The sequence below is a fragment of the Tachysurus vachellii genome, chromosome 1 (assembly GCF_030014155.1).
Source record: "Tachysurus vachellii isolate PV-2020 chromosome 1, HZAU_Pvac_v1, whole genome shotgun sequence".
NCBI lineage: Eukaryota > Metazoa > Chordata > Actinopteri > Siluriformes > Bagridae > Tachysurus > Tachysurus vachellii.
The window spans coordinates 3465594-3484453 of NC_083460.1; the positions used below are offsets into that span (position 1 = coordinate 3465594).

At 40.9% G+C, this 18860-nt stretch overlaps 1 protein-coding gene across 1 annotated transcript in view; it reads left to right on the forward strand.

Annotated features, from left to right (window-relative positions):
- Positions 1-4476: 4476 nt before the first annotated feature.
- mmp16b (matrix metallopeptidase 16b (membrane-inserted)) overlaps positions 4477-18860 on the forward strand; it is a 25219-nt gene continuing 10835 nt past the window's right edge. Inside the window, exons 1-2 of the mRNA XM_060890980.1 lie at positions 4477-4891; positions 17163-17311. Of these exons, the coding sequence (XP_060746963.1) occupies positions 4760-4891; positions 17163-17311 (281 nt within the window). The 5' untranslated portion in view covers positions 4477-4759. The remainder of the gene's footprint in view (positions 4892-17162; positions 17312-18860) is intronic.

Genomic DNA, 18860 nt, shown 5'->3' on the forward strand with positions numbered 1-18860 from the left:
TGGAGCTGATTGTGAACATTCATTCATTCATTCATCTTCTACCGCTTATCCAACTACCTCGGGTCACGGGGAGCCTGTGCCTATCTCAGGCGTCATCGGGCATCAAGGCAGGATACACTCTGGACGGAGTGCCAACCCATCGCAGGGCACACACACACACTCTCATTCACACACACAATCACACACTACGGACAATTTTCCAGAGATGCCAATCAACCTACCATGCATGTCTTTGGACCGGGGGAGGAAACCGGAGTACCCGGAGGAAACCCCCGAGGCATGGGGAGAACATGCAAACTCTACACACACAAGGCGGAGGCGGGAATCGAACCCCCAACCCTGGAGGTGTGAGGCGAACGTGCTAACCACTAAGCTACTGTGCCCCCCATGATTGTGAACAGCTCTCTGAAATAAAATAAAATAAATAGAGAAATAAATGGTCTTTTCTGCAGTGAAAAGACATTAGAAAGACTTTCTGATGGTATCCCATGACAGAGCACTAACAGAAAACCCTGTTGTGTAATTGTCTAGCAGCTCTGTGCTCAGTATCTCTCTGTTGATATTGAAATTGCGGTGTGAATTACGCGGTCCTTTCAGACGACAGGTGCTCGGCGAGGAAAAAACAAAAACCTCGACAAAACCTGTTTTCAGACGAGCATCATTAACATTAAGGTGGCGCTAGCTGCAGCCACTTTATCTCAGCTTTTTATCTGCTGGGTTTAATGTGTGACGCAGATGAATTTGTGCTTCGAGCCGTCATCCAGCGCGGTAATGTTAAACGATCTAAATGTTCTAATTAATGTTTCTGGCATTGTGTTAATTCATAATAAAAGACTAGTAATGTTAACAAGCTTCGATATTTCAATAATAATAAACATATTTTTGCGTTTGTAAATTTCAGGCTGGGGGGCACGGTGGCTTAGTGGTTAGCACGTTCGCCTCACACCTCCAGGGTTGGGGGTTCGATTCCCGCCTCCGCCTTGTGTGTGTGGAGTTTGCATGTTCTCCCCGTGCCTCGGGGGTTTCCTCCAGGTACTCCGGTTTCCTCCCCCGGTCCAAAGACATGCATGGTAGGTTGATTGACATCTCTGGAAAATTGTCCGTAGTGTGTGATTGCATGAGTGAATGAGTGTGTGTGTGTGCCCTGTGATGGGTTGGCACTCCGTCCAGGGTGTATCCTGCCTCGATGCCCGATGACGCCTGAGATGACCCGACACCCCGTGACCCGACGGTAGTTCGGATAAGCGGTAGAAAATTAATGAATGAGTGAATTTCAGGCTTGGAAAATTTTCCCTAACTGGCCACTTTAATAGGAACACTTGGACACGTGCTCATTTATAGATCTGAAATTTGTCAGAATGGTGTTAAAAAAAATTCCACCAATTTTCGGTGGCTGCACATTATTTGGGGATTAAGACAGTTGACCATCCTGATTCGTTTTTGGAACAGGTTTTACACCAGATGCCCTTCCTGATGCCCTTCCCACTTCATCTGGGCTTGGGACCAGCACTAGGAATACGCTGTCTTGCGCAACCCCAGTGTCTGTGGTTGGTTTCCTGGCAGTGAATTGAACCTGGGCCACATCTGTGACAGCGCTGAAGTCTAACCACTAGTCCTCCAGCCACCCGAAATACCATTCTAACAATATACTGCTTCACCTCAGCTAAGAGGTACTGAAGCATTCGCACCCTCACAAGCACACACACACACACTTGCCCATTCAATCATTTTTCTGTTTTGCACACTACATTTCATACCTCATCCGACTGCTGCTATAACATAAGCGTATAAATGTTTGCATGAACCATCTTGTTTACAGTCTTCTAGTTTTGCACAATGTACTTTATAATGTACAGAATGCACACTGGTCGGCACTCTTTTGTGTATTTGTCTCGCACTGTTTGCACTCGATTGCACACGATGCACTAGGACAAATTACCGCATAAAGCTCTGTCCTTAGGTCTGTGTTGTTTTATGTTGTACCATGGTCCTGGAGAAACACCGGTTCATTTCACTGTGTACTGCGTCAGCTACATAAGGTTGATATGACAATGAAAGCTTCTTGACTTGACTTCTTGACTTATCTTATCTTGTCCAGCCATTTCACTTTTTTTATAGGTCCCGCTAGACACTAGTCCTACCAGAGTGTCACACTGTTCACAGGATGCACTTTGCTTGCAAGGCACAATGTAAGCCCACTGTACATCCTGAAAGAATGTATATACAACAATACACACTGGCCACGTATATGAGCAGGAGAGTCACAGAGAGGGTCTTTAGAGTTATACAACAACCTAGCTTATTATACTGAAACACACAGGACCGGTCTCACTGCAGGATGAATCTGGTTTATGGTGGAACCTGGACTTTCATACAGTATATAAGTGTAACACACACTTATATATATCTTCCACATGTCACATGTGCATCAGGAATATGCATAATCTGTACTTCCTAAGGATCACAAGAAGAAGAAAAGTAAGTTCCTTTTCATTTCCAGTATTATAATCATCATTGAGCGATGAGATCGCTTTGAAAGGAAAACCGTGTTGATAAAATCATGCACAACAAATAAATAACCTTCATACCAATTTTTTTATGGATGCTCGATAACCTCGAAAATATTCTAAAGAAACGATTAATGCAAAAAGCAGCCATTGGGTATAAAAAAATGAGATGAATATAAATGCACATGTTACTTGATTAGCTCAGACAAGTTCTTTTTTTAAATTAATGTCACCGTAATCCAGCCGCACTCAGTCTTCCTCTTGAGATCCGTCTGATTCGACGTTCCTGTGTGTCAACAGATTTTAAGTTGTGACCAGTTCCTGTGCTACTCTTGATGCCACTCTTTCATCCAGTTCAGTAACTAGTAGGATTATCCCATATTAATCCCCTCTGCCGCATATCTGTGGCATGTCAGCGTTCAGCCGAAGCATTTATCTTGTCATGGCTTGCCTTTTCTTTTTCTGAGATATTTCTTTCTTTCATTCCCATCTAGAACTGGATGCTCAGAGATTGAGGAACAGGTAGTGCATGGAGACAGATCTGGTTTAACGATGGACTCATTTTTCACACTGGAACAAAATTTAGGGATGGATTAGTTTCCACTGAGCCGAACGTACTGGTGTTATCGCAGTGACATGTACTTGAAAACAACCCGAGTATCCTTGGCTGTGAAAGGAAGGCAAAACATTTTACTGTTCGTTTGCAAGGCCGTAGCTTTATTTTGCTTTAAATTTCCTTCCCCCTCTGCTCATCCCATTCCTCATGTCAGTGTGACATATATGTTATCCCACTTGTCTGTGTTAGGAAGCTGGGTCTGATCAGGAACTTCCTTATTCTTCACATGATTTGTTAGAAAAGCATTTTCGAATCATCTCCAATGATTCTTCTGTATTACTTGATGGTTATTCAGACTTTTTTCAGATCAGACTTTCATGAACTCTTTATTTGCTTATTTTCATATTTAGATGTTTCTCACTGCAGCCAAATGCTCTTCAGGAGCATTGATCTATTAGGAAAAAATATTAAAATAATAATTAATAAATTAAAATACAGGGTCCTTTAAAACGGTAAAATATGCCACATTTACAATAAATTCACCAATAAATTTTCAGGACCTGATTAGGGCTGTTCAACACCGGGCACAAGGCCGGAGAATCCCTGCAGGCCACTACACGTGTACACACACACACACACACACACACACACTGAGTTGCCTAAGGGCACTCTAGCACACTCAAACCACATACCTGCTTGTTTTTGGGTGGGTTCATTTTCCAGGATCCTCATGGACATGGGAGAACGTGTACAGACAATAACCAGAGCTCGGGATCGAACCCTTACAATGCTTAATGCAAATGAATAAATAGACATAATACCCCCCCCCCCATTTTATTTTTATTTTTTCTCAAATGCCAAGTTCATTTCAGCTCAACATCTTCAACGTAGCTCTAGTTTCTCAAACTGTATTAAGTACAATAAAGCAGCGCCATCTGGTGGTTCAATGGATTATGAACTTAACGTGCCAAACAATAAAGACACAATTTTACACAATATTATAAAAAGCCTAATCAGTGATGATTAACTAATATGATAACGTTAGATTATGTAACAATTTGGGGAGAAGGTTAAAAAATAGCCATCTCAGTAATGCAGGTTGAATTGGGCTAATACAAATAAATAGATCATATTTGTCTGTTTCTACATATTTTTAACATTTGTGAAATTTGGCTACTGTATGAGTTCATTTCAAAGCTTAATCTCTCTCTCTCTCTCTCTCTCACTCTCTCTCTCTCTCTCTCTCTCTTTCTCTCTCGGTGTGTGTGTGTGTGTGCATGCACTATTTATGAATTGACAGAACCAGAATGAAGCGTCAAACGCATGCGCAGTAGTAGCAGAGCAGCCAAACGAGCAGCTTCCCAGGGAATTAAAAACGCATGCGCAGTTCCAGAATCCGTTCACACCATTGGATGCTGCTGATGCTGATGCTGCTGCTGCTGCTGCTGTTGATGCTACGGCTGGATACAGAAACAGCGTGCCTAAACGACAACAGGATGCAGAATTGACGCAAAAGAAGCGCGTTAGAAACGCGCACGTTTTTTTATAAGGCATGTTTGTTCAGGAGCGAGACAAAATCCGAGGAGATGTGGTCAAGCAGAAAACCCATCGATGCTCTTCTGTCGCCCACTGGTTCCTCCATCCTGCTCCCAGAGAGTCGCCCTTGATATAGGAGCAAGCCTTCAGATCTACAGACATGAACACCGCAGTGTGTTTTCTGCACAAACCCAAAGCGAGGCTGGCGCGTGTGTGCGCCGCGCTGCTGTGGCTGCATGCGTCCTGGTGGACGGTGTGCGCGTTTGGGGACGAGGATCAATTCAGCGCCGAGGTGAGTGAAGTCGGCCTCGCATCTCTCAGCATCTGCTTGTGCCGTGAGGAAAGAGAGAGAGAGAGAGAGAGAGAGAGAGAGAGAGAGAGAGAGAGAGATAAACATCAGCTGAGCATCACGCTATGAGCATTGCGCTGATTTTGTGGATATTATTATTATTATTATTATTATTATTATTATTATTATTATTATTATTATTATTATAGCTGAAATGCTCCATGGGACAGGCTGCTAAATTTAATTCTATTCTATTGTCTTGTGTTTTGTTCTGTTCTGTTCTGTTCTTTTTTCCACCATCATGCAAATCCCAGCTATAACATTAAAGGAATTTTTTTAAAAAGGTTCCATTTGAAGCGATTTGATTTTATTCTCCCCCGTTCTTCTGCTTCACTTCGGTTCTCTTCTATTCGATTACATCATAATTCATTGCCTTCGTCACTGAATTTAGATGAAGTGACATTCTACATTGTCAGTTCTATTCTATTTTACAATATGTATGAATGAATTGGATCGAACAGTCATACGTTTCAAATCAGCTTCTATTCTATTCTATTCCATTTTATTCTATTCTATTCTTGTATTCTGTGAGTAGTTTTGTTGTTTTTTTTTTTTGTTCCATAGTATCCTAATTGGCTTTAAATGTCATTTAAATGACAAATACAAATCAGCTGACAGGGCAACACTTTCCTATTCTGTTCTGTTCTGTTCTATTCTATTCTATTTATTCTTTGAGTTTTGTTTTATTGTATTCTATTTTAATCCAACTTGGTTTTGAATGTTGTTTACATGCAAATCAGCCAAAAGGACAACATGTTCTATTCGATTCGATGACCATTCAATTAACACTTATAGTATTATATTTCAGGTTGACTATGTCAAGTGTAAAGAAAGGCTATTGTATTGTATTGTATTCTATTCTATTCTGTGACTTTTTCTGTTATCCCCCATCTTGTTCTACTCAGCATTAAATGCCCTGCTGGAGTGCAATTCATCTGACAGGACAACACGTAATGTTCTCTGTTCTTCTTTTCTGTTAGACTCTGTTATGTTATTTCATGTTATTTTACACAAATTTTGCTTGATAATTGTCTGAGCCGTAATACACACAGAACTCAAAGTTTATTCTATTCAATTCTATTTTCCGCTCCTTACCAGGCAAGCAGCCCTGGCAAATGTTATGTAAAATAACATTTGAAATGCTATATTAACACCATGTCAACGAACTCAGCTCTAATAAACTCAAGATCTATTCATATCGCATAATCATGAACGCCTTTTTCCGTTCCGAGCGCAGGCCGGCTGCAGCGGGTGGGAGGACAAGGTGTAGGCTGTGTGCTGTAATTTGACAGCTCTATTATTGGCCCAGACCCTTCATTTACACTTCTGTTGTTTTATTGTACTGTAAGCCATTGTACAGGCAGTCATTTAGTGACGTGCCAATAAATATCCGGATATAAACTGAGAGAAAAGGGGCTTTTAATAGTCTCACAGTCCGAGTGCTGCGATGATAAATGTGCTGCACATAAAGAAATACTTACTGTAAGGTGTTATGTAATCTGCCTGCTTTCTCTGTCCTATAATTTTTTGGGGGGGCTAAGCATGATACTAAGGTTTAATGAGGCATTATAGTGAAGGAGGACATGCATAAGGAAATACAGTAGATTTAGATTTTATCATTTCATTGCCAGAAAGGATTCTGAATTCAGAATGATGCCTGAAACAGTTTAGACCCAAACCTAAAACTTTTGATAGATCGAGCTCGGAATTGTTTGTTGTAAATACAAAAAAGTGACCTTAAAAACTCAAAAACTTGGCATAGAAATTGGCATAGAGATAATGAACACCCGGCCAAGTATGCGTTGTGTAGATGGAAGGATCTGGGAAAAAAAGCTCTATTGCTTTAATAAATAGATAAAATATAGGGAAAAAAAAAATATATATATATATAGTCCTGATGGGGTCCAATGAATTTATTTTACAGTGAGGAAAATAATCAGCTTTTTAAGAGGGCTTTGGTTTACGATATTGAAATTAAAGAAATGTAAATGAATTCTATTATTATAACTGGACTAATCCTGTGTGCTCTTAGACTACTAGTGTACTAAACTGTACATATTTACCTTTTTCATTACTTCCTTATCGTTTCCTTTAAAAGTGTGATGTCCCTTTAAAGCTTTAACCTAAAAATACATTACGTACCTGGGGTCACGGTGGCTTAGTGGTTAGAACATTCGCCTCACACCTCCAGGGTTGGGGGTTCGATTCCCGCCTCTGCCTTGTGTGTGTGGAGTTTGCATGTTCTCCCCGTGCCTCGGGGGTTTCCTCCGGGTACTCCGGTTTCCTCCACCGGTCCACAGACATGCATGACGCCTGAGATAGGCACAGGCTCCCCTTGACCCGAGGTAGTTCGGATAAGCGGTAGAAAATGGATGAAATTATGTACCCCAGTTTAAAAGTTCACTACATCCACATTTCCAGATGAAAGATACATATTAAAGGGATAAAACATGAGCTTCAGTCTAGTGAGTTAGAAAGGTACTGCGTTTTTTTATATTGTATTATATTATATTGTATTATTGCCTCCTCTGTACAGGACACATGCCTTGCCCTTGTAAAAAAAAAAAAAAAATCGTAGATGATTCTTCTCGCCCACTTTTTTAGATGTAACACTGTTGTCCTGACTTTTATATTATGTAATGCTCTGAGTCTTAGTCCTAGGCAGAGTTAGGAGACTACAGAGCAGTTTAAGAGCAAAAGTGATAGAGAGAGAGAGAGGGAGAGAGAGAGAGAGAAAGAGAGAGAGAGTCTGATAAGGAAGGTGATGGTGTGTAGCTACTCCGCAGGTAGAAATCTGCTACAGTGAAGAAGTACCTCAGAGACCACGGTTCAACCATGAAGAACCCTGTTAAATCACATACTAAGCTAATATAAGTGGTTCCAAAACACAATGTGACCATAGGTTCTACATTCATTCATTCATTCTCTACCGCCTTTCCGAACTACCTCGGGTCACGGGGAGCCTGTGCCTATCTCAGGCGTCATCGGGCATCAAGGCAGGATACACCCTGGACGGAGTGCCAACCCATCGCAGGGCACACACACACTCATTCACTTATGCAATCACACACTACGGGCAATTTTCCAGAGATGCCAATCAACCTACCATGCAAGTCTTTGGACCGGGGGAGGAAACCGGAGTACCCGGAGGAAACCCCCGAGGCACGGGGAGAACATGCAAACTCCACACACACAAGGCGGAGGCGGGAATCAAACCCCCAACCCTGGAGGTGTGAGGCGAACGTGCTAACCACTAAGCCACCGTGCCCACTTAGGTTCTACATTTTACAGTAAATTATAACATCTTTTCCACTAATTACAGAATTCACAGTTCTGTCTTTATATAGGCTGCATTCTCAAGAGTTGTGTCTATTTTTTGCTTACACTGGATAGATTAGCAGTTAAGGGTCAAGGTTCCATGCAAGTGACCCTGAATCCCAAGACTGGTAGAGACACTACTGAGTCTCTTAACTGCTCAGCTTGAAATAACTTCTACCCTACTTTTCTTTCTCAACAATAATCTGCATACACTACATATTCAAAGTTTTGTGCACACCTGACCTTCACACCCATACTGTACAGTATGTGGCTCTTCCTCATCCTCTATTCAATTCAGTTATTTGTATGGCGCTTTTATCAATTGTTATTATCTTAAAGCTTCTTTACATAAGTATAGAAACAGAATAAATATTTTATAGTTTAAAGTTACTATATATCTCTAACAAGGAAAAACTCCTTGAGATGATATGAGGAAGAAACCTTGAGAGGAACCAAACAAAGAAAGGAACCTCATCCTCATTTGGGTGATAATAGACAGTTAAATTGTTGCCATAAACCTAAAAGCACACAATTGTCTAGATTGTCTTTGTATGTTTGTAGCGTTACTATTTCCCTTGGAACTAAAAGACCCAAACCTGGTCCAGCATGACAATTTCCTTGTACAGTACATAAATCAAGCACCACGTGGACATGGTGACGTATGTTTGGAGTGGAGAAATGTCTCGGATTTCCTGCACAGATACTGATTTCTTACTGACTCAACCCCAATGGGATGAACTCTGACTGAACCCCAGACCTGCTCACTTAACATCAGCGTCTGACCTTACTAATGCTCTTGTAGATGAATGAGCACAAATCCTCACAGCCACGCTCCAACATCTAGTGGAAAGCTTTCCCAGGAGAGCGAATAAATCTGGAAAGGGAGGTACAGTATATGGGAACAAACATGTGGTCATAGGGTCCAGACACAGAGCAGGAATGTTTAGTTAAATTTGTGAAGGTATCACAGCTTTCCTTTCCTTCATGCTGTCACATTAACAATCCTACTAGAGAGACCTGACTTTGAAGAATCACTTCATAGTCATATCAATCACAAAAGCAGCTGTTGCTCATCTTCAGATTTGTTTCCTCCTCTGCATCTTGTATCTGTTATTGATCTGGAATACTTTACTTGCTTATTTTTAATTTCATATTCAATATCTTACAGTATTTCTGCATGACATTTTGTACAAACGCATCTCAGAGTTGATTAAAAAGAAAAAATAAGGATAAAACAGGATTTGACTGCACAGTATGATTCAAAGTGAGACAGGGACAGCGGAAGGTATTGGATTAGCTCGTACAGTACATACGCGTGACTCTGCAGCAGGTTATTCAGAGCTCTGGCAGCTACTCAGCAGACGACTGCTGGGGACCAAAATATCTCCTTTGACACTTCTGATGATTGGCTGGTTTCAACCGTAACCTCAGAACAGCTTCTTTGTGAATGGAAGCAGGATAGTTGTGTAGCCTGGGTGATAACGTAAGAAGAAATGTTGGTTCTGAATCTGGTTTGAGAAGATCTTGGTAGAACCTAGAAGTCTTATGCAGCGTGATGCTATTGATCTGTTGAGATGTTCAGTTTAACTACATTTTAAAGATTCTCTTAATCGTAGCTTCAGGGGTCACATCACCATAAGTTAGAGTAGAATCTGTCTGGCTTGCCTTGCAGTCTGAAGCAATATTTGGTCCAGATTGGCAAAAAATGTCCGATAAAGCCATGATAAATGCTCTTAAAATTTATTTGTATATAACTGTCTTTAACAGCCGAGGTGGCTTACTGGTGACGGTGGCTTAGTGGTTAGCACGTTCGTCTCACACCTCCAGGGTCGGGGTTCGATTCCCGCCTCCACCTTGTGTGTGTGGAGTTTGCATGTTCTCCCCATGCCTTGGGGGTTTCCTCCGGGTACTCCGGTTTCCTCCCCTGGTCCAAAGACATGCATGGTAGGTTGATTGGCATCTCTGGAAAATTGTCCCTAGTGTGTGAATGAGAGTGTGTGTGTGCCCTGCGATGGGTTGGCACTCCGTCCAGGGTGTATCCTGCCTTGATGCCTGATGACGCCTGAGATAGGCACAGGCTCCCCGTGACCTGAGGTAGTTTGGATAAGCGGTAGAAGATGAATGAATGAATGAACAGCCGATGTACAGTAGCTCCACTATTTTTCAGAGCTAGTGTTTTAGCAAGTGGCAAAGAAATTGGTAAAAGGTAACTGGCCTGTTAGTTAAAGAGCTTAATTGGCAAGGAAGTAAAGAAGAAAATGACAAAACTTCTTTCATGGAGAGCTATGTAATCATAAAAAAAGCACCATGGAAATCAACAGTTCATCATGAACTAAACACAGAACAGGTGCCCACAGTTGGGCAACAAAGCAGTGACAGAATGAAGGGAGGATTCAGAAATTACAGTATTAACAGACATTAATACTGCTCGACGCCATGGAAACCGCAATGCAAACGTGGAATCTGTGACAACTGGCAAACAAATCAAATCAACTACATACTTTTTGCTGCCAACATCCAACGCATTAAAACTAAATAGCTCTTAAACCTGTGCTGCAAGTGGCCACATGCGAGTTGATGTACGCTTCTGAGTCATAAGGCGAAGTCGACGAGGGAATGTTAAAAGCAATATTAAAATGCAAGAGATGCCCTCCAGAGGAGTGCGTAAGATATGAAACCTAAGCCTTTAAGCCTACTCAAATATTTGATTTGCATATTATGAGAGAAACCAGAATACAAGTAGATGTAGACACACACACAAAATACACACACACACACACACCCTTGTACTACAGTAGGAATCTGCACCCAGGGGCCTATAACGAGCCACTGTTTCCATAAAAAAAGAGGAATACAATGTAAGGGAACGAGTGAGGAAGATGTCCCGGTTCTGAGCCAGGTGGAGGCCCAGGGGATTCGTTCACAAATAGAACTGGCCTATCAGTTTGAAATATTTTTGGATTTGTCCCAGAAGATTTTTTTTGTTTTATTCTAGACACCAGAGTTGACTGTTTATATTAAGTATCAGAAGTCTCATCATCATAGTGTAGCATGACCCAGATAACTGTATTCTTAGCTATACTATACATATGGCATAACCTGCTTTATAAAACTATCTGGATTTGTTTTGGTGCTTTGCACAGAATCACACAAAGACAGGACAATTTTGCAAAGCCATTTAAATACATAGGCTCATGGTGCTGTTACGTTTGGGGGACGCCGGATCGAACCTACGGTAGATCACCACGGTAGTTCCGATCACCTGCATATCGCAGATCAGACCCACTTGCAGGATGGAGTGAAAGCACTGCTTCATTAACATAACGAAGACCAACGAAACTTACATCAAACAAATGTAACACCAGAAACAAAGCATGACTATAACACAACAATGTCTGACAACGACAGAGAGGAACAAGACAGGTAGATATAGAGCAGTACATAAACGAGAAACAGGTGAGAAGGTAGGGAAAAAAAAAGAATAACAGAAAAGGGCGTGGGGGCGTGGCACAATCCACATGGGAATAACAATAGCAAAGCGGATGATGATGAAACACCTGCCAGCATCCCCTCTGCTGGTCTGGCAAGGAACTGTCCCAGTAAGTCCTAACTGGTGCAGTCATGAGTAAGTAGGAGCCAGTGGGGGAAATTGTTGCAGACTGCCATCTAGATCCAACACCCTCCGGGTACTCCGGTTTCCTCCTCCGGTCCAAAGACATGCATGGTAGGTTGATTGGGTGTGTGTGCCCTGCGATGGGTTGGCACTCCGTCCAGGGTGTATCCTGCCTAGATGCCCGATGACGCCTGAGAAAGGCACAGGCTCCCCGTGACCCGAGGTAGTTCGGATAAGCGGTAGAAAATGAGTGAGTGAGTGAGATGAGTCTTGTCTAATCAAACACAGTGGCATAGACAAGATGAAGACGAAGCCTATATTATCGCCACATATACATTACAGCACTGTGAAATGCCCAAGGGCCCAACAGTGGCATCATGGCAGTGCTGGGGCTTAAATCCCGATCCTCCGATCAACAACCCTTAAGCCTTAAGCACTTGAGCCACCACTGCCCTTGTGTACACATGTTGCCCTTTGACATGGGCTTCTTTATGGAAATGTCATGTTATGTTACATTACTGTGACTTTCCTCAACTGAAGCTAACCCAGGAAGAAGTAAGGTTTTGTGAAGGAGCCCTGTTCTTATCTGAGCTCAGTTCAACTCATTTAACTGTCAAAGCCAGATTACAGTTGATGTATAGTTACCAGCATCACCTCATTACTCAGACACACACTCTGTTCCATTTCCACTTTCTCCAGATAAGAAGTTTCCTGCGACTCAGCAGGATCAATTAAATGATGACTTGCAAAACCTGCAGGAACATCATGAAAGAAGAAATGAAGAAGAAGAAAAAAGAAAAAGAAAGTGTTGGATGTGTTGTTCTCGCTGATGTCAATAAAGAATTTACACCTTAAATTTGTCATTTAAACCTAATTATAGAAAATAAATATTATCTGCATATTTATCCTCTTTGGAAGGAAACTTAATTGGATCTAATCCTGGTCTTCACAGATACATAACAAAACTAACAAGCACATGAGCTGCATCTTCTCCTGATGTGTTCAAGATTCATGGAATTTTCACAGCTACATCATCTTAACCATCATCCTGCCTGCTTCACATTGGCCAAAATTTTTGGTGAGATCTTTATATCCGAAGTTTATATTCATGATGATCTGCAAATCTGCCCGGAAACAGAAAGCATGTCATCAAGAATTGACGTCAAGTGTCTGTGCGTATCTGAGGAACAGTCGGCAATCTATCGCAACCTGGACATAAAGCTGTTTATAACAAAAGGAGCTCATCGGGTTCTGCACGACTCTCGGTGATTAATAACGACCTCTGGGCATCGGGCTTCTCTGGAGACGGACACTAATCGATACTAGAAGTCAAGTGTTGGAAATGTTGCCTCGATCTGTGTTTTATGGCGTAGTTTGGTATTGATTTGACATTAAGACTCTGGCAGACTTTACATATATTAAAGGCTTATTAAAGTCACATTTACCTGTTGACTTATGAAGCAGTCACAATGGATGCGAATTAAAAAAAAGTGTGTTTACTTGAATGGATGCAGATAAACAATGCCAAATCTGGTAGCAGTTTATTTTGCATGCATCTGGATTAAGCCATAAACTGTAGATTAATAATGTGAACTCCTGGACCTGTATTTATAATACAAAGAGCTCCTAATTTAGCTTAAAAATCTCTAACTATGAATCTTATCTTCAGAGTGATTCAGGACCTCAGATCTCAGAGTAACTCTGAACAAGGAAAATACAACACCTTTGATCTGAGAGAGGAGGCGGGGCTTAACCTGTTACTAGGTGACACATTCTTTTGAAGACTGTGAATGGTAAAATCTGGTCTATTATAAACCTTCACTTTGTCTCTATGTTAAGATATTAGAGACTATATGGTGTAGGGATTACGTTAGTGATCGATCATATTAGAGATGTTCTAACATCTGTATGTTATAAATGTAATATTCATTCATTCATGTGCCTATCTCAGGCGTCATCGGGCATCAAGGCAGGATACACCCTGGACGGAGTGCCAACCCATCGCAGGGCACACACATACATACTCTCATTCACTCACGCACTCACACACTATAGACAATTTTTCCAGAGATGCCAATCAACCTACCATGCATGTCTTTGGACCGGGGGAGGAAACCGGAGGACCCGGAGGAAACCCCCGAGGCACGGGGAGAACATGCAAACTCCACACACACAAGGCGGAGGCAGGAATCGAACCCCAACCCTGGAGGTGTGAGGCGAACGTGCTAACCACTAAGCCACCGTGCCCCCCCGCTAAATGTAATAAATGTAATGTAAATGTAAATGTAAACATCTCCGACAGAGAACAGAAATGTCATAGAGACAAATGATATCATTTCTGCTGCTGTGGCATTTCAGCTCTGTTTCAGAGATGTTCGAGTCTCTAAATGACACAGCAGCATAGTGGAGATGTTCTCTCTAATGTGATTGGTCACAAAAATAATCTAATCTGTATCCTCTTATTAACTCACTATCATTATTAAATATTGTACACAATACATTTCTTCTCCCTCTTCACCTTTCAGCCATTTTCTCCTCTGATAAAGAAACTCTTCATCCTCTTAAAAGTCCTCCTCACGACTCCTAACACTTTTTGACCTTATCAGCTCTTTTAAGTGTTAAGATGCTTTATGAAGAACTTTTATCTTTACTACGATCTTCTCTTTCATTTTACGGGGAAACTCTTGAATTTCTTGGAATTTCATCACTAGGAGAAAGTCTTTACCATGTGAATATGAATAAATATGGGCCCTGGTCTTTTCAGTGAGTCTGATCATTTAGTTCAGCTTACCATTGAGTGACAATGGTTTAAAATCCCAAATGGTTCGTTTCCATTTGTACAGTCCTGTACAGAGAAGGAATGAAATATGTTTTTAAGCCGTATTAACAAAACTAGCATTGGACGTCAGATGATGAAAACGTATGAAAGAATTCAGACTAACAAACAGCTCGGGTGTTGTTTCCATGGAAACGTTTCTAGTAAACTATTTACTTTTTGAGAGCAAGAAAAAAATACTGCTCACATATTCGACGTTCAGCTCAAAGAACATCACTAATGGCACATTTGCACCACGAGAAACCAGTCGCTGTGTCATAAAGTCGGCAGAAGACGTTCCTAATACTGGTTGCCGTAGCGATGACGTATGCTGATAAAATGAAACATTCTAGATGGAGATTTAGCAGTGTTTGTCTGCGTGATATCATAAGAGATGAAGGAGAAGCAGCATATTGAAGCATAAGCGTTTAAGCAAACGTTCAACTTTTCTCAGCTTTGTCACGTCACAGGACACGCCCACATCTAGTCTCCGACGCTCGCTGTCATTCATGTTCCAAGAATGAAAATGAACGATCTCGGGTCGCTTTTTCTGTGCAAGTCGCTGTATGTGTTATGTAGCTTTATATAGAATAACTTTAATGCTGCAAATCTCACAATGTTTGGATGCATGGACCAATAGAAAAAAGAAACTGCTTATTATTAATTATTATTACTCTGAGAATTTTTATCTGGCTCTCAGTCAAAATAAGTAAAGTTACTCTTTAGTAACAAGGATCACAACGGAACATGTTCAGAATTATTTGGCAGAAAAATCGAATGATTATTAGATTTGGTTCACGATATTATACACCATCAAATCACTTGCAATATCAAATGTCAAACATCAACATACTTTTAATCCACTTATGATTAGTTTTGTGGCGTTTTCTATCATAGTGAATTAATTGTTACTATAGAAACGATAACATTAGAATACGCTTTTGTAGAAAACTAATCGACACCATCTGACCAATCAGATTTATGAATTTAGCAGTGTTGTGGTATCAAATATCGACACACACGACTTTTTGAAACAAAAATAACCCTTTCCGATAGCAGGAGAACCAGAATGCGAACTCAGTCGCTGTTTTAACTTTGACAAAAACGCACAGCTAACATCTAACCTGAGCTTATTTTGAGCCTGTGAAAGAAGCTGTGAATGAAGACTCATTTTTAATCACAGCTGTGTCACAGGAACATGAGTACAAATAGACGCATTATTCTCATTACACGACCTGACGTGTACTGTAGGAAAGGATATATCACTTTCCCTTATGGCTTAGTGGTTAGCGCGTTCGCCTCACACCTCCAGGGTCGGGGTTCGATTCCTGCCTCCGCCTTGTGTGTGGAGTTTGCATGTTCTCCCCGTGCCTCGGGGGTTTCCTCCGGGTACTCCGGTTTCCTCCCCTGGTCCAAAGGTGTGGACATGGTAGGTTGATTGGCATCTCTGGAAAAATTGTCCTTAGTGTGTGATTGCGTGAGTGAATAAGAGTGTGTGTGTGTGTGTGTGTGTGTGCCCTGCGATGGGTTGGCACTCCGTCCAGGGTGTATCCTGCCTTGATGCCCGATGACGCCTGAGATAGGGCTCCCCGTGACCTGAAGTAGTTCGGATAAGCGGTAGAAAATGAATGAATGAATGAATGAACAGGAAGCATCACATAATTGATGAACTTTTCTTTTTTAAAGTTTCAATGATTTTCCACATAAATCAGTTCTTTATATAGAAGACACGAATGAAACAGAAATGAATCAAAATTTCATTTTTTTAAAAAATGTTCTTGAAAATTATAACCAAAAGGTGAAAAAAGAGGGAAAAAACTCCAGGGCTGCAATGATAATGATAATAAAAAAAAAAAGAATAACTAAAATACATTCTACACATTACTGTAACATGTGTAGTTGTTCATTATAGTACATTACAGTGTTGGTTCTAGTCTGCTGCTCTCTCTCTTGCATTTGGCCACAAGTTCTCATCAACATCACCTTCCACCTCCACGCAGATAAAAACTCCTCTATGGGATTTAAGAAAGGGGAGTATGGAGGCAGGTATAATACTGACATCCAGGGATGTGCCGCAAACCGCTCTGTGACTGCAGCAGAGGGGTGGAATGCCACGTTATCCACACAACAATGAAGGAAGGGGAGTTTGATGCCCTTTGGCTTCTCTCCTCTGCTGGCACAAGTCGAATATGTAGGTCATTTAGAAACGAAATGAGCCTCTCTGTATTGAAAATGTGGTTTCAGTATTGAACAATGCTTGTTAGCAACTGAAAAAAAACGTAATTGTAGGGGAAACTAAATTAGACTAAAATCACTATTACAGAAAAACAACAGTGACAGATAACAAAGCATATGTTTGTGTGTTTTTATTTCTTCGTTCTCTTTGACTACAGAAACCCAATGCATTGCTACAGACAAATAACTTCATTGCTGATTTATTAATAAATAATTTCCATTTTCCTTTGCAGGTTTGGTTACAGAGGTACGGCTACCTCCAGCCCACGCAGCCTAATATGGCCGCCTTGCACTCGGCTGGGAGCATGCAGTCAGCCATCGCCACCATGCAGCGTGTCTACGGCCTCAACGTCACGGGACATCTAGACCTCAGCACTGTAGAGTGAGTGCACACACACACACACACACACACACACACACAGAACTGTAAGACATCCCAGTCAGAGGTTAATCCTGTCAACAATGAAATAAAAATGAAATAAAATGAAAAACGATTCCTTGGTAAGCCTGTCGAAGCCATCTAGAGAACAAAGCTAATGGATCATGCTTTAGAAAATTAGAGCATCTCAAAACAGAGGCTTTATTATTAAGAACAAAATGACTCTTTCAGTCTGAGTTAAAAGCTCTGAGCTTTGTTTTCCTCCACGTTGTCTGGTCTCCTACAGTTCGGTTGAATTTATTCCCTCTCTATCCTCAGACTCTGTTTCCGTTACACTTTGAGATGCTTTTCTGCTCACCACAGTTGTAGTTTTTTGACTTAACCGTAAATAATGGAACAACAAATAATTATCAAGTATCATAACTGTTATTTAAACTTTCCCTACAGAAATATTCCGAGATCAAATTCAACATTTCTGTTTTTCCGACATCTGTGTTTCCGACTTAGTCTCCTAACCTAGATTTTTCTATTTCTGCATTTTTTCAACATGTCCTTTTTTCTTACACGGATATCATCATCATCATCTGAGTCATTTACTTGCTGAGTCATGCTTTAATCCCAGAACAGGATGTGCTGTGAAAAAGCATGCACATATGACTCATTTCTAAGGTATTAAACTCAGTTATTTAAAAGGCAATTATTTGAAGAGAAATGTAATTCATTGGCCTGTTAGAGTAGCAGAATTGCGGCGTTTTAATAATGCATCGAACAGTGCACTAAAGCGGCGCACTGAAGTGTATAAAATTGCTGAGCAGTCAGCAAGAACAGCTCTAAACACACACAGCAAAACCCTTCTACCAGTCAATATTTTAACCTTGAGGGCGTTTCACAATCTCATCAAAGCTTAGATCTTAGAAATGATATTCAGCAGCTTTTGCTTATAGAAGCACAGGCAAACAGTCAATCTGGTCTGTGTAGCAGCCGTGTGTGTGTGTGTGTGTGTGTGAATGTGTGTGTGTATGTGTGTGTTTGTGTGTGTGTATGTGTGTGTGTTTGTGTATGTGTGTGTGTGTGTGTTTGTGTGTGTGTTTGTGTATGTGTGTGTATGTGTGTGTTTGTGTGTGTGTGCGTGTGTGCGTATGTGTGTGTTTGTGTGTGTGTGTATGTATGTGTGTGTGTTTGTGTGTGTGTGCGTGTGAGCAATATTATGAAAGATGCAATTCAATATATTTAGTCAGTATATTTGGCGATTAAGATTTTTTTTAACTTCATTATAATTCACTACAAAAGGTCTCAGAATTGTTTTAAATTGTTTTATGTAATATGAGCTCTGAGAAGGTGGGAGGCCACACCTCCTTTTCCTTCATGTCAGTCCCTCCAGGATTTGTTTTGTTTTGTTTTGTTGTTTATTTCCTGCTTATTTCAAAATTTGCAAACTCAATTTACTTTTTTGGCCTCATAAATTTTTCAATTTAATACATTCCTCTTTATTTTCTGTCAGATTTTCCACAGATTTCCGCAGATACATATGTTCTATTTTATTTTATCGTAT